The sequence below is a fragment of the Heloderma suspectum genome, chromosome 1 (genome assembly GCF_057233095.1).
Source record: "Heloderma suspectum isolate Gila_16-S chromosome 1, 16-S_ref, whole genome shotgun sequence".
Lineage (NCBI taxonomy): Eukaryota > Metazoa > Chordata > Lepidosauria > Squamata > Helodermatidae > Heloderma > Heloderma suspectum.
This window is the reverse complement of record NC_139458.1, coordinates 291,865,398-291,879,936: the sequence shown is the minus strand read 5'-3', so window position 1 is coordinate 291,879,936 and position 14,539 is coordinate 291,865,398. Positions and strand designations below refer to the sequence as shown.

The window sequence follows — 14,539 nt, the reverse complement described above, 5'->3', positions numbered from 1 at the left end:
CAGGGAAATCTCTGATCTCCTATCAGCTGCTAATAAGAGAGGAGAGATTTTCCATGACAGGGAGAAGGGGCAGTGCCCAGAGAGGAAGCTGCTGAGTGATTCAGTCCTGCTTACTTCTGAGTGGACATGCAGATGCTGGCCCTGCTTACTTGTGAATAGACATGCTGCTCAAGTTTACATCTGAATAAATATGGAAAGGCTTCAGGCAGTATACAGTGTGGAGCAACCACTAAAGTAAATTATGTTGCACTAGCATAAATTATTCTGGCAAAGTGTTGATAGTGTTAGGGAAAAAAATCACGAAATTGATGTACCATCTAATGCTATTGGTGCTGTGCTAGACCAGTTCATGCTAGCGCCAAGTAATTTAGATTAGCAATTGCACCCCATTGGATACTGACCTTGGTATTTGGGATGCTTTAAAAGTCCTGTGAAGTCCTGCTTACTTCTGAGTAGATACGCAGATTCTTGTCCTGCTTACTTGTAGGTATAAAATTAGTAAGAATCACTTCTTGGCACTGCCCACCCTTACTTTGCCTTTGCTTCACCCCACCCCATACAGAGGGAATGTGGCCCCTGCTACTTTTACCAGATTGGAATTTGGCCCTAGAACTGAAAAAGGTTCCCCATGCCTGATGAAGGATAACCATATTCTAATATACATATTGGTCCAGGAAGTGAAAATTAGATGAGTTTGCTTATGAGTGGACCAAGCAAGATGAGTGGACCAAGCAAGATTCCCTAGCATCCCTATCTAGTGATGGCTCCAATATTAGGCAGCTTTGATTAGTCCAAAATGCTGGCTTACAAGAGCATTAACTATTACGCACAGGAAACCCAGTATATAGTGAAAGATCTTGCATGATGGACACCAAATAATGGCATGTAAAGAGTATTTAATTCAAGTGAGTGACGCCCTTTAACTGTCTAGCCATCTGATCCAGCTGATGAAGGGGTGGGTTGTTTTTCCCATCATCCCAATGCAGGCTTTTTGAATTGAAAACTACTGAAAGATAAGATGGTAGTAATGAAAGAAGAACACATTAATGTATTCATTTTTAAAAGAGTTGCATCTAATGTACGTGGCATAAGAGTTTAACCCAGAAGCCCAATTTCTGCCCTTGGAATGCTTGAAAGAAAGTAGATTTGAGAATGCTTTCTTGTGCTTCAGCCTTGAACATTTTGTAAGCAGAAGAGCCTGTAACCATGGCAAAGACAAGTGTGTTGATTGATCCTTCAGCAAGCTTGGCAAACTTCAAACGCCAATTTGCTTGTGTTTATCTCCCATCAGACAATGGGATGCAACACAGGTCTTCTAGAAGGACTTGGTATGGTCAGCTCTGTTGGCTTCATGAGGGTGTTTTGTCAAAAACTTGCAACATCGTTCTAATGTAAAACATCTTCTGCTACTACTAGCAGCAGATTTTGTTTGGCAAGCACTTACTGCATTTGCTTTTCAATTTGGGATAAAAAAAGGCACTGAAAATTTCCAAGATAATGAACACCTAGTAGCTCTTTGTCTCAGCAAATAGAAATAGGACATTTGGCAAATGGCAAGCCAATGATTCATTAAGCAGTTTCAACAGCTCTGTGTAACAATAAATTCTAGTCATGATGATTTGAAGGAGAAAATCCTGTATTATAATGCTGGCATTACTCCGGAATAGCAAGTCACATCAAGTGACATCATCATGTGGTATTCTGTTAGGAAGGAAAGCAGGTGCTGGAGGCTTGGAACTAGTGTAGCTGGCCCTAAACATTTTCATTCCAGCCCCAAACAATGCTGTGTACTTCGGTGATTTTTACTGACAGTTCTCTGATACTGGTCTTTTTATCCACATTTTAAAGTGATGCATTCAGAATAGAACTAAAAATGGCCGTCTTTGTTGTGTCACAATTGGAAATCCAGCAAAGCATCAGCTCTAAGCCTTGTGTCTTTCAGTGTCTGTCACCTAACTAGTCATACTATTCAACAGAGGTGTCGAGTACCAATTCTATGCTTCATTCCTAGGGCTGTGCACTGCATACATGTGTAGTCACCAATTAACTTAGAGTATGATGGGGCAGCCGCATGTATTTTATCTGTCACAATGTTTGTTACATTTTAAAACACATTCTCCTATCCTTTCTTTCTCTGATATGGATTTCTTTTGTTCCACCTAGGGTTATATTTTCACCTGTGGAAAAAATATCCTGAGAAGCTTTAAGTCAATACTCATAAAAACACAATCAAAATAATGTGGCAGATATAGGTGACCATTATAAGTAGAAATACTTCTACCTGGTTCTATTATCCTCTGTTTTTCTTTAGCTGTGTGTGTGCACAAGGCTGGACAGGACAACACTGCAGTGAAGATATAAATGAATGTGATTCTGAACCATGCTTGAATGGAGCCACCTGCTATGAGTCCACAGTCTACGGGCAATTTCTGTGTGTTTGTCCTCCATTTTATATCGGAAGAATTTGCCAGTATCGCTACAACCCATGTGATGCCCCCTACAATCCATGTCTAAACAACTCTACTTGTTTGGCACAAGTTGATGGGAAGCCATTGTGTATCTGTCAAAAAGGTAAATGGTACTACTTATAGAACTGTTGCATGCCACACACTTTGGAATATTGTCTATTTTATGATGCCTGCTGAATTACAGTTAAACAATGCAAGCATAAAGCTTAAAGCAGCAAATGTATGTGTTGGTGTGTATGTGAGCGTGAGGCAACTGTTGGCAAAAGAGCTCTGTCTATGCTGCAGAGGATTCCATTTGGCCTCTAACATAGTCCCCAATCAACGAGAATAATAGGGCACATGCCAAGCCACACAGACTGACAAGTTGTTAACTGCCAACCAGAGACACAGGGCATAATGGATGTTTTCCCCCTTACACACATTTTTATTTATTTATTTATTTAAAACATTTGTATCCTGCCCTATATCGTTAGGATCTCAGGGCAGCATACAGATAAAATCAATTTAAACAGTGTAAAACATTAAATAATTTAAATAGCTAAAATATATTAAGTCATTAAGCTAGCTAAGGCCAATTTAAAATCTAAAACAATAAAACAGTTAAAACAGTGTGCAGACTTAGGGAATCCAATTCGACCTCAGAGGCTTTGGTAAAAAGCCGTGTTTTAACTTGACGCTGAAATGAAACCAGTGGACATAAGGCCAGAAAATGCTCAGGCTCTACTGCAGACAGTTTTGATGCCCCAGTAATCCTAATCAGCAGCCAATATGGAGCACAGCGGGCACAGTGCAATGGCACTGGCCTTATTAAAAATATAGATGCTTGGTACCGCTAGGTCCTCTCAGGTGGAGGAACAGAGTGGGAGCTTCAGACGGGCCAGACAGCCATGGTAAGCCACTGGCAAGAAAGGGAAGGAGGGGACCAGAGGTATGGCTAAGGCGTGAGGAGGAGGCTGAGATGGTGCTGTTGGGTAGGTGAGTAAAATGCATAGAATATCCCTCTAGAAAAATCAAGGTGTACAGCTGTCATATTGGTCATGGCTTGGAGCCAGCTAGGGGACAGTCTGTGGTTGAAAAAGGATAAGGATGGGCAAATTTGTCTGGTTTGCATTCTCCCACGTTCGGTTTTTGTTTTTAAATTCAAGTTCTTTCCACCCTGTTTATGCAGAAAATTGCAGATTTGGTTAAGTTGTTATAAAACCCCAAACAGAACAACATTTTCACACATCCCTAAAAATGGGATTGCTGTGGGCAGCGTTGGGCCTGTGTCTCCTTTTGTGCATTTTGGTATGGCCTGGGCCAGCCGCAAGGAAGATGATGGCACACACACAGGCCAGGAAGAGAATGAAGCTGGAGCTGCAAGAACAGCCCAGGCCAAAGGCCCACCAGGCTCCTCTCCTGCCTGGGGAAGCTGCTGGGAAGCTGAAGCATTTCAAGCCCTGCCTTATAGATCCTAGAGTGGTGAAAGGAGATCAGATCAAGGGAAGAGCAGAACAGAATAGGACATGCCAGGGAAGGAAGGGCAAGTCTGTCAAGCTTGATCTCGTTCAGGTTGTTATTTTTCCACCTCTAAACAGATTACCTCCTGGTTCTGCACTGGATTGTGAGCCTTTCTTTTTTGCACAGAATTTTTGTACCTATTGGGGGGTTCATTGTCCAAAATGTGAACATTTTTGTTTGCTTGTATCCATGGACTAAAAGATGTGTTTGTGCATTTTCAAATACACATTTTTTCAAACGTACGCATGTTTTTGAGTGCATTTTTTTTTTTTGCTTGCAAACTCAGAAATGTACAGATTTCTGACTGCAAATTGCACTTGGTTCTGCATTTGTTTCTGGCACCTGTGTGAATCAGATAATCTGGCATAAAAATGCAAACCCAATGAATTCCTCACCTATCCCCGGTGCCAAGTCTCAGCACCCTAGCATTTTTATTTTTATTTTGGAATGCCAGGAGCCCAAGACATGATAGGAAGAAGTTTGTGCATTTGCTGTGATAATGCTTCCAGGTGATGTGCCTTGAATTCTCAGCAGGAATCTACAAAATCTGCACCCCTTTCCCATATCTTAGTTCATGCAGAGGTGAGAGAGTGAGCTGAGACAATGATCCTTTCCATTCCTTGCTCTATTCAAACTGTAGCTCTACTCATGCTGTGTGTGTGTGAGAGGGGGTGTCGTTCTATGAGTGTTTGTTAAAAATCTTCAGTAGTTACTCAGTACTATATTGGTTGCTGATCAGGAATGTAAATGGTTTCGGGTTTATAGCTTCATACCATATATGTGGCATTACTTTCCTAATGACTCCTCTTCTTTAACTTTCCTCACTCTATAACCACAACAATCTGTGTTAATATTTTAAAGCAAACAAGCGTCTGTACAAACCCAGAATCATTAAATGCTATCTTTGCACAAGAAAGGATAGGGTAAGTTACAAACAGACTGCTAATACGATGGATACAATTTCAAACAATGACAATATGATATATAATTGGAAGCCACTGAGGCAGCATTCACTCCCTTTCTTCTTGGTACAACGGCACAGAACCAAGAGTTATTCAACAACTATGCTGACTCCTTAAAGGTTTTCCTTTATCTTGTAGCAAAGTCACAGATATTCACAAATATTCAACTGTATGCTGACATAGTATGAGAAAGATCTATGCACCCTCTGCATCTATTTATATACACTCCAAAGAAGTTATGTGCCCTCTTTAAACTCTGCTAGCAAACTTAACTGATCTATTTTATCACAAACTGTTGGGTTCAGTATTTTGGAGACTTAATCAGCACTTCTTCATCAACAAAGATATCTCAGAAAGAATTCCATAGAGGCCCATTTTGGACTGCCTCAAGGACCCTGGATCAGAAGATTCAACAGGCAAAGCAGTCAGGAGTGTATCTAAGATAAAAAAAGTACTTGAGCCTGTTGCAATCCTTGGAAAGTGATGTGCATATGGAGGCCACCATCAGGTTCATCAGCTTATCCAACCTCCAACAATCCTGGCAAAGGGCCACCATAATCTAAAAAATGCATTGTGAATTCCATAAATGGAAGGAATCAAAATTGGTTTGCAATTCTCAGATGGAAATATCCCATCTTAACATCTTGAGTAAAGTTCTAGTCTCTTTAAAAGATATTTGATGCCTTCCTCAGAGAAATTCAGTGTGATTTTAGACCAGGGCATGGGTGGTGTTTGTCCTCTGTCACTGCTTGCAAGCAGGAAAAGCTGTTTATTATTTACTATTGATTGGGTAAATATTTGCATCTAGAAGTTCACAAGGTTTGTCTCAATTTAATAGGTAGTAGTACGTGTTTACTCATGGAGAAGGTTGCAATGTCAAACACAACACCAAAAAACACAACACCAAAAATATCCCCAGGTGACCAGGTCTCTTCTAAACAATATCCTGCATTGCTTGGAAATGTGGAAGAGCCACCTTGTTGTTTTTTTAAAAAAGTGCTGTTCTCCAGGGCTGTATCAGATCATTTCCATGCACTATTGATTTATAATTTGCATCCTGAGCTAGACTGATTTGCATGACCACCAGCAGCAAGTAGTTGCATTTAAATGTGCCTATTACTATAGTACACACGCTACTAAATATCATTACCATAACAATACATTAGCACTAAATGTATATTTGTAGGCACCCAATTAATATGCCAATTTACAAAACAGCTTGCTGAAAAATAAAAATCATTCTGTTTTATAACTTCACTGAATAAACGATATTTGCAGCCCAAGACATGAATTAGGATTTACACTATGATGTTTTCTGAAGACTGCCTTGCACAAATAATTTAGACATTGCAAATTGATTGCAGCTGATGATGTTAATTTGTAATAACGTTGCTAACATTTTAAAAATGTGCTAAACGACATTAAGTATCAGATAGAGACTTTTAAAAAATGCCCAGTTAGTTCTCATTTGTTTTTGCTAGATCACATTAAATTAGCAGGAAATGTGGCCTTAGCTGGCCTCTATTTAATTTCTGTAATTTCCCACACTATCAGCGGTATTACCCTTTTGGAAGCAAAGGGCCTGTTCCAATACTATGTCTATCCACTACAGACAACCAGGCACCTGAAGATATCTGTCCTGGTTCAGCGTAGCACCGGAACAGGCCCTTTGATACTACCTCATAGTAGTTTAGGTCATCTGTATCATTTGAAAAGTGGTAAGGAAAAGATGTGTGGTAGAATGTGAGGTAAATGATCGTATGCGTGGGCTCTTTAGACCTATTTGGGCATTCTAATCCACACACACACACACACACACACACGTTATTAGAATCATGCTAGGGATAGTGGGGATGAGCATGCTAGGTCTGCCCCCTCCATCGCCCTCCATAAAATGCAAGCATCTTTGGCAAGGAGACTACTCTGTCCTGAATTTCCAGCCCTCTAAAATGTGTGGGGAGCCTACATGAGTAAAGCAGGCTTCCCACTGCAGTCACCCTCAAACTCATCAAAGGTGATGGACATGGTAATGAGGACAATAACGGAGCGAATGCACTCATCTCCATCTCAATTCTCTTTCATTTGATTCTAATTATAGAACATCCAAATTGGACCATCCCTGGGTACAGCATAATTTTTGTGATCACAGCAGCTGAAAAAAGCACCACCACAATAGCAGAAATTGCTGCCTGGCCACATCAGCAGCATCTGTGAATGGGCAGATTACATTTTCCACATAGCCACACATGTCTCCAGACATGTTCATGTGGAGATTTCAAGGGTAGGCAGGTGCCATAGTGATGGTATTGGAGGGAGGGGTATTGCCACTAGGGACAGATCCACCTGTTCCCTGTCTATGGCAGTTTCACAAGCTAATGCATAAGTCCGTCCTGACCCATTAAAACAACAACAACAACTACTACTACACAAAATTCACACATTTCATGTATATTTCCACAAAATATCTATTTTTGTGTGTTTTATCCTAAAATGCATATTTTTGTATGTATTTTATTTTAAAAATGTAGATTTTATATGCATTTTGGTATGTTTCTTGACCCAAAAACTGTATCATAGAATTTAAAGAAGTGTAAAAACCAAAGGGCTATATAATATTATTGTGTGTGTGTGCACATGCGTGCGTGCATGTATCTCCTGCTTTTCTCCTCACGGAAGTACACAAAAGTGGCTAACAGGTTATCAAAGCGAAAAATATGGCCAAACAAATACAATATTACTTAAAATATCTTGCTACACTTTGTATTGTGTCTAAAGGTCAGATGAAGAAGTTTCTAAATCATTAAATGGAGGAGGCATGGCTGAACGTAAAAATGCGTGAGATTTCTGTTACAACCCCATGAACTGGAATTTTTAAACAAGCTTTGTTAACTGTTTGTGTTTAGTCTACATGATCCAGGCTAGGTCAGAAGATAAATGATTATACATATATTCGTTTATTCTCTTTCATCTTTTGTTTTTTTCTTGCTTTTCTTTATATTTTTATTTCAAAATAGATATGGTATTCTGTATTTAAATTTATTGTTTGAGGGTATATTGTGCACATGCATTTATATATCTAGTATAAAATATATTACTGATTGTTGAAGGTTTTTTTAAGTTTTATTATTATATAACACTATATTTCATTATTATTATTATTATTATTAATATAAGCTATTGAGAATGAACTGTAAACCTGTTTCTTTGATATAAGATTGATGATATGATATTGAAATGTAAGGTTGTTTATTAAACTGTAAGATTGTTAAGGTTATAGATATAGTTTTTAAAATAGAATGGCATTGGAGGCCGGGGGATATTGGAGTTTAAACTTAATTCTTTAAAGGGGAGGGGGAGGGAAGGGGAAAGAATCTTTTATCTTTTTTTACTTCCTTTCCTCCTCTCTTTTCCTTTTTTCTTTTTCCTTCTCTTTTTGTTACTGTGGTATCCCCATCAGAATATTGTATTGCTGGGAAATTGATCAGGTTGTTGGTATTTTTGGTATTGTTTATTTCATTTATAAAGATAAAATAAATAAAAATATATTCAAAAAAGTGGCTAACAGAATCCAGCAAACAATCAGAATTAAAATAACAAGCAATCTATGCCATTAAAATCATAACAAGCACAACACAACAATAGCTACAAACGGCATTAGAAAAAACTTCAAAAACCAGACAGTAATAATACTTAACAACTTATACAGCAACAGAGTTTGCTAAAAGAGAAAACTGTCAAGTGTTGGCAGAACACCAGTAAATAATGTAAGTTCTTGGGGCAGGGAGTTTGTCAGAAAAGAGACCCTTGTGCTTTGCCAGCAACTGTGCCTCAGAAGGCCTTGGCAAGCACAAGAGGACTCTTTCAGTGGCACTTACATGCTGCCTGCCTTTTGGACCAAGTCCTCCCAAGGCAGCTCACTTAAACAACTCAAAACGTAAAATACAACTAAAACAATCCCATTACAATTGCAAAGCGAAAACAAACCAAACCCAGCAGCCTAAAAGCAATATACAGCCAAGTACAGCAATTCGGATGAAACAGCAGCAATTTAATGAATTCACTACCCAGCCTAACATGGAAATTAAAAGAAGACAGAAACAAAGAAATGTTTTAAAGGTTTTTATTGTTAATGTCCTCATGGCAACCTGACATGACCAGTCTCCCTACCGAACCATAATACGGAAAAGTGAAGCTCTGCTTGGCAGCCTTTACACCTTAAAAAAAATCAGCTAAGTAAATGTGAAAATAAAATGTAAGTGCACACCAGCATTGAAAGATCTGCATCTTGATTTCAGATGTTTGCATCAAATATTCATTCTACAGGGCACTGAAAAGGAGATGGGACAGTAAATGTAACAAGTGCCTTTGTCGGAGGAGAAATGTATATCATGGATTGCTGATAAAATAGCAAGAAGTAAACCTAACCCATTTTCTAAAGTTGCAGTGAATGAAATGTGTTAGATAAGATATATTGCTTCTCTCTCTCTCTCTCTCTCTGTACCAGAGATTGCATGCCTCCATGATAAGAATGGCATTACTTACTTTTATATTGTTCAGAAATAGATTTTGGTCCTTTCATAAGGCCTACTTTAGACAAAAAGAACCCAGAGGAATGTCATTTCATGGTGAAGTACTGACTTAGTACTGGAGATTATCTCCCTATGTTTCCTACTCAGTAGCAATAAAGCACACTGCCTGAACTTTGAATGCTCTTTTGTCAATATGTTTTACTTTCTTCTGCTCAGACAGCCAGGCTCACCCTCTCTCTCTCTCTCTCTCTCTCTCTCTCTCTCTCTCTGACTTTAGTTAGAGCACCATCTTCCAAGAAATGTTATTTGATCTTTCAGCATCTATATGTGCTGTTGGAACAGATTCACACAACTCTGAAAACTACATGACAACAGCTAGGATGAGGTTGTGTGAAACGGCTATCACAGGTCTTCACTAGTAGTTAAAACTTTCTTATGACATTTGTGAATTGCCCAGAGAGCTTGTGAACCACCCAGAGAGCTTTGGCTATCGTGCAGTGTAGAAATGTAATAAATAATAATAATTAATGCAGTACCCAGCATTGGTGACAGTTAACAAAGTGATACGCTTATTGCATGGTATTTACCACTGTGGTTGTTAACCACTTTCAAACACTGTGTGTGATGTTGTCATGATGAATCAACAGAAAAACCTATAGCATCTTGTGACAAACTATCACATTTTCTCCTATAAACAAGGGTCCCTGCACAAAAATACACAATTAATCATAGAGCAAATGAAAACCCCAAACCCAAGCTTCTTCCCCCACTGCTAGTGGCTAAACATTTGCACTGTATAGAGCCCTGATTAGTGTTGTTTGATGAGTCACATGGTCACATGACAGGACTCAATATACTCAGTTCACTTCACAAAACGTTTATCTTACATTGACTTAAATAATCCAAGTGAGATGCAATTGAGACTCTTCTAGCTCACTCCAATGCAAGCAGTTTAAGGGCTAAGCTACACACTATGTTAAATATGCCATGTGCAGCTGAACCTCACCATTTTGTTTACCTTAGTGTCAGTGTGTGGGGCCCTGATCCAGATCAGGAACACCATGTGTGGGTGTTGTCTTGTTCAGTCGTTCAGTTGTGTCCGACTCTTCGTGACCCCATGGACCATAGCACGCCAGGCCTTCCTGTCCTGCGCTCTCTCCCGGAGCATGCTCAAGTTCATATTCATTGCATCGCTGATACTATCTAGCCATCTCATCCTCTGCCGTCCCCTTCTCCTTTTGCCTTCAGTCTTTCCCAGCATCAGCGTCTTTTCCAGAGTTTTCTCTTCGCATTAGGTGGCCAAAATATTTCAGCTTCAGCTTCAGTATCTGTCCTTCCAATGAGCACTCAGGGTCGATTTCCTTTAGGATTGACTGATTTGACCTCCTTGCAGTCCAGGGGACTCGTAAGAGTCTTCTCCAGTACCGGAGTTCGAAAGCATCAGTTCTTCGGCACTCAGCTTTCCTTATAGTCCAGCTCTCATAGCCATACATTACTACTGGGAAAGAGTAGGTTTAAAACTTCCAGCCACTCCCTCCCCTTCCAAATTCCCACACGTATACAGTGTGGACTAAAAAAGAAAACAAAAAAAACAAAAACAGTCCATTGGTGCCAAAGGAGGGGAACAGTTAGTCCTGGGGGTGGGGGAGTGGCTTACCTATCACATTGTATACCACTTGCCAGTATTTGTTCATAAAATGGTTTAGAATAGAAACATGGAATTAATTTTTAAAAACGCAAGTCTGTTGAAACCAATAAATAACATCATAAAACTATTCAAGATGTAATACTACTGGGGGACACTTTTCACAAAATCCTGTCCATTTATCCATCCTAAGGAAAAAATGCCTTGGTAAGACGCTGATCTCTTTCCATACCCATAAGTATTGTCCCCTGTGTGATGCCTAAGAGAAAGGAAAATCTTTCTGGCGAGGTGGAGAAATTTCCTTTCCAATAGGTCACTACTGAGATGCCAGATTAAGTTTTATCATACAGATGATTTTCTTTGCTTTTGGAGATAGCATCCCTCTTTTTAACAAAGCATTTCCAAGACTTTCAAACCAGCTAAAATTCCCCAGTAGATTTAATCAGATGCTCATTTCTTCCATTCCATCCTATTTTTGCCCTTGTGTTACAATACTGTTAGATATGTAATATTCTCCAAGGGAAAGCATTTCCTGTTATGTCTGAGGGATCAAAATACTTCAGGTGTTTTAAAGTGCCATTTAGAAGGCATTCACCTGGGCCTTTCTTATCACTGATCCTGACATTCAAACTGAGTAGCAGAGATCACTGATCCATACCTGTTTCGTCTATCTTTCAGGATTTGAAGGTACTTACTGTGAAATTGATATCAATGAGTGCATCTCCAACCCATGTAAAAATCAAGGCCGTTGCGTGGATGGGGTTAACAATTACAGGTGAGGAAAATCTGACAGCTGTCAGATTTGACTTGGGGACAATTTCAGGCAGAGACAATGGAATATAGCTGGCATAGTTTTAGGTAATTTATGGATGATTACTTCACAAATTTTACTTCAGAGGTCTTCAGTTATCCAGTGTATGGCGGTAATCAGTGTAATCAAGTACTCTGCCACAAGTGCTTTGGAAGTTATCTAATTTCTTTGTATTATTATTATTGAAGAAGAAAACCAGAAAATATGAACATAAGATTGTTTGTTTTTCTTTCTTTTTGTGTCTCCTGGAGTTAAAAGATTCAGTTCACTAGATGTCATCCTTCTCTCCAGGTGCTTCTGCAGAGATGGCTTTTCTGGGACATGGTGTGAAGTGGAGATTAATGAGTGCGTATCAAGCCCCTGTGCAAACAGTGGAACATGCATAGATCTTATAAACAGGTTTGTGAGTAGAATCCAGTGGTGTGGGGGGGAAGTGATTAAGGAAAAAGTACTGCCTTTGTACTGAAGTTGCTGATACAGCATGTGTCAAGCCATATGGGAGAAAGTAAATAGCCTATACTAACTTGGAGACCTATCTTCCATAGTTGTGGTCTGGCTATAAAAAGGGATTATAGCTTCTTCTTCTTTGTTGCAGAGGGGTGGACAAATTCAGGAGGATAGCTCTATCAGGATGCATGAGCCACAACAGCTAACTGGGCCCTCCCATGTTCAGAGGTGGGAACCCCTTTCAGTCTGAGAGCCAAATTCAATTTCAGAGAAGCTCTTGGGGGCCACATTCCAGTGGTGGGTGGGGCTGAGGGCAAAGAGTACGGAGCCAAAGGCAAAAGGGGTAGGACAAGAGTACCAAAAATGCCAGCATATTGTAGCTTAAAGCCCTTCTTGCCAGTAACTAAGCCTTAGAGGAGGCATTTCAACCATTTAAAATGGGGGAAAACCTGCACAAAAGCCAGGGAAGCACCAAACAATCAGCTGTTGGGGGAAAGTGGTTCTGGCCAGGGTACGAGGGTGGGGCATCTTGGGAACCCCGGAGGGCCAGGTTTGTCCCCCACACTTGATGAACTCTACTGTGCAGGCTTGCAGAACATGCAACACCTCACACCAAATGCAGCCCATCATCCATACATTGTGGGCTTCAGGTGCTTGGTAACCTCCCCACACCTACTTTTGCAGTCTGAAGCATGCAGCAAAAATTGGATTTTTCTGAGCTGCATGCTTGGTGTGACGTCCTACTGACCTCAGTGAGACTTACTCCCAGGTAAATATACCAGGGGTGTTGAACCTCAGGATCAGGAGCTAAATCCAGCCCAGCTGGGGTTCTAATCTATCCTTCCAGGGTTCTCCAGATGACCACGCCCCATTCCCCACGTCACTAGGTGGTTCCTGCATTTCTCCACACCCCTCAATCATTTGGTGGTTTCCCAGCTTTTTGCATCCTTTTTTCCCCATTCTAAAAGGTTGAACTACCATCCTGTCTAGCTTCATCTATTACAATTCCTATGAATATGAGAGAGAGAGGGAGGGGGGCTTGTCTCCCTTGAATGATCAAAAAATCATGAAAGGAATCCCTTTAATTATTTTAATAGGGATATTTCAGGCTCGACAAATGGATAGCTTCATGGTCTCGATAAAAGTGTTCTTGCTTATTACTCTCTGCTGAAGCATTCCTTTTTCTATATCATAATAGGTTCCTTTGCAAATGTCCACCTGGCTACTATGGGTCGCTTTGTGAGCTGGATGTAAATGAGTGTGAAACTCTTCCTTGCTTGCATGGAGGAAGCTGCTTCAACAAGCCTGGGGGCTACCAGTGTATCTGTGCTCCTGGTTTCACAGGTATAGTACATTTTCAGAATGTTTTTGGAAGCAAACCAAACCACATTGTAATATCTTGAGAGTTTCTGGCATAGACAAGGGTTGCCACTATGCCGAGGATGAGCCAAAGAGGTCACACACATATTGAAAGACAAATCAATGTTTCTCCCAGTGATCCTCAGATCTGTATCTTGTTAAGCACCTGTGGACCTTATTTATGTCATTTCTGATTTATTAGTTCTTTACCAATCCAGATACTTAGCTGAATTACATTAAAAGAGAGGTTACATAGTGCAGAGCAAAAATCAATATTTTGTGAATTCATCCAAGAAAAATAATTATTAGTGTAGCTACTGAGTAAGTTTTGCAAATGCATATATCACAACCCCTTTTTCAGTTGTGTCAGTTTTTATCACAGTTTGGATGCCTAGCAAATCAACATAACTCCTGGCTTATGTAAAAGAAATAAATCAGAATTTGGCATTAAAAAAACTCCTTTACATCTGAATTCTAATGCCTGAATATTTGATCTCCTTAAAGTGCCCTATTGAAAATGTTGCTCAGGTAGCAATCCTTAACCTTACATAGAAGGGATAATGCCTTACTTACTAAAGTGTGCTGCACTGAAATCTGTGTATTATCCTAGTAATTATGTAAATATTCATATATATATATTTATATGATTTATATGATTTATATGATTTATATGAATCATATAAATTATATATGATTTATAAATAATTGCTAGAAATGCATATAAATATTACTAGGTATATTCTCTGTGCATGTGAACTACAGAATAATCATATGACTGCAGCATGTGAGTTCATTTTTAGTGGGTTTGCTTTGTTTTC

General features: G+C 39.6%; 1 protein-coding gene across 1 annotated transcript in view; it reads left to right on the top strand.

Moving 5' to 3' along the window:
• Nucleotides 1-3,942: 3,942 nt before the first annotated feature.
• Nucleotides 3,943-14,539, top strand: part of LOC146359227 (protein eyes shut homolog) — a 187,907-nt gene continuing 177,310 nt past the window's right edge. The window contains exons 1-4 of the mRNA XM_084826873.1: nt 3,943-4,477; nt 11,783-11,879; nt 12,207-12,314; nt 13,561-13,706. Coding sequence (XP_084682999.1) covers nt 4,468-4,477; nt 11,783-11,879; nt 12,207-12,314; nt 13,561-13,706 — 361 coding nt within the window. The 5' untranslated portion in view covers nt 3,943-4,467. The remainder of the gene's footprint in view (nt 4,478-11,782; nt 11,880-12,206; nt 12,315-13,560; nt 13,707-14,539) is intronic.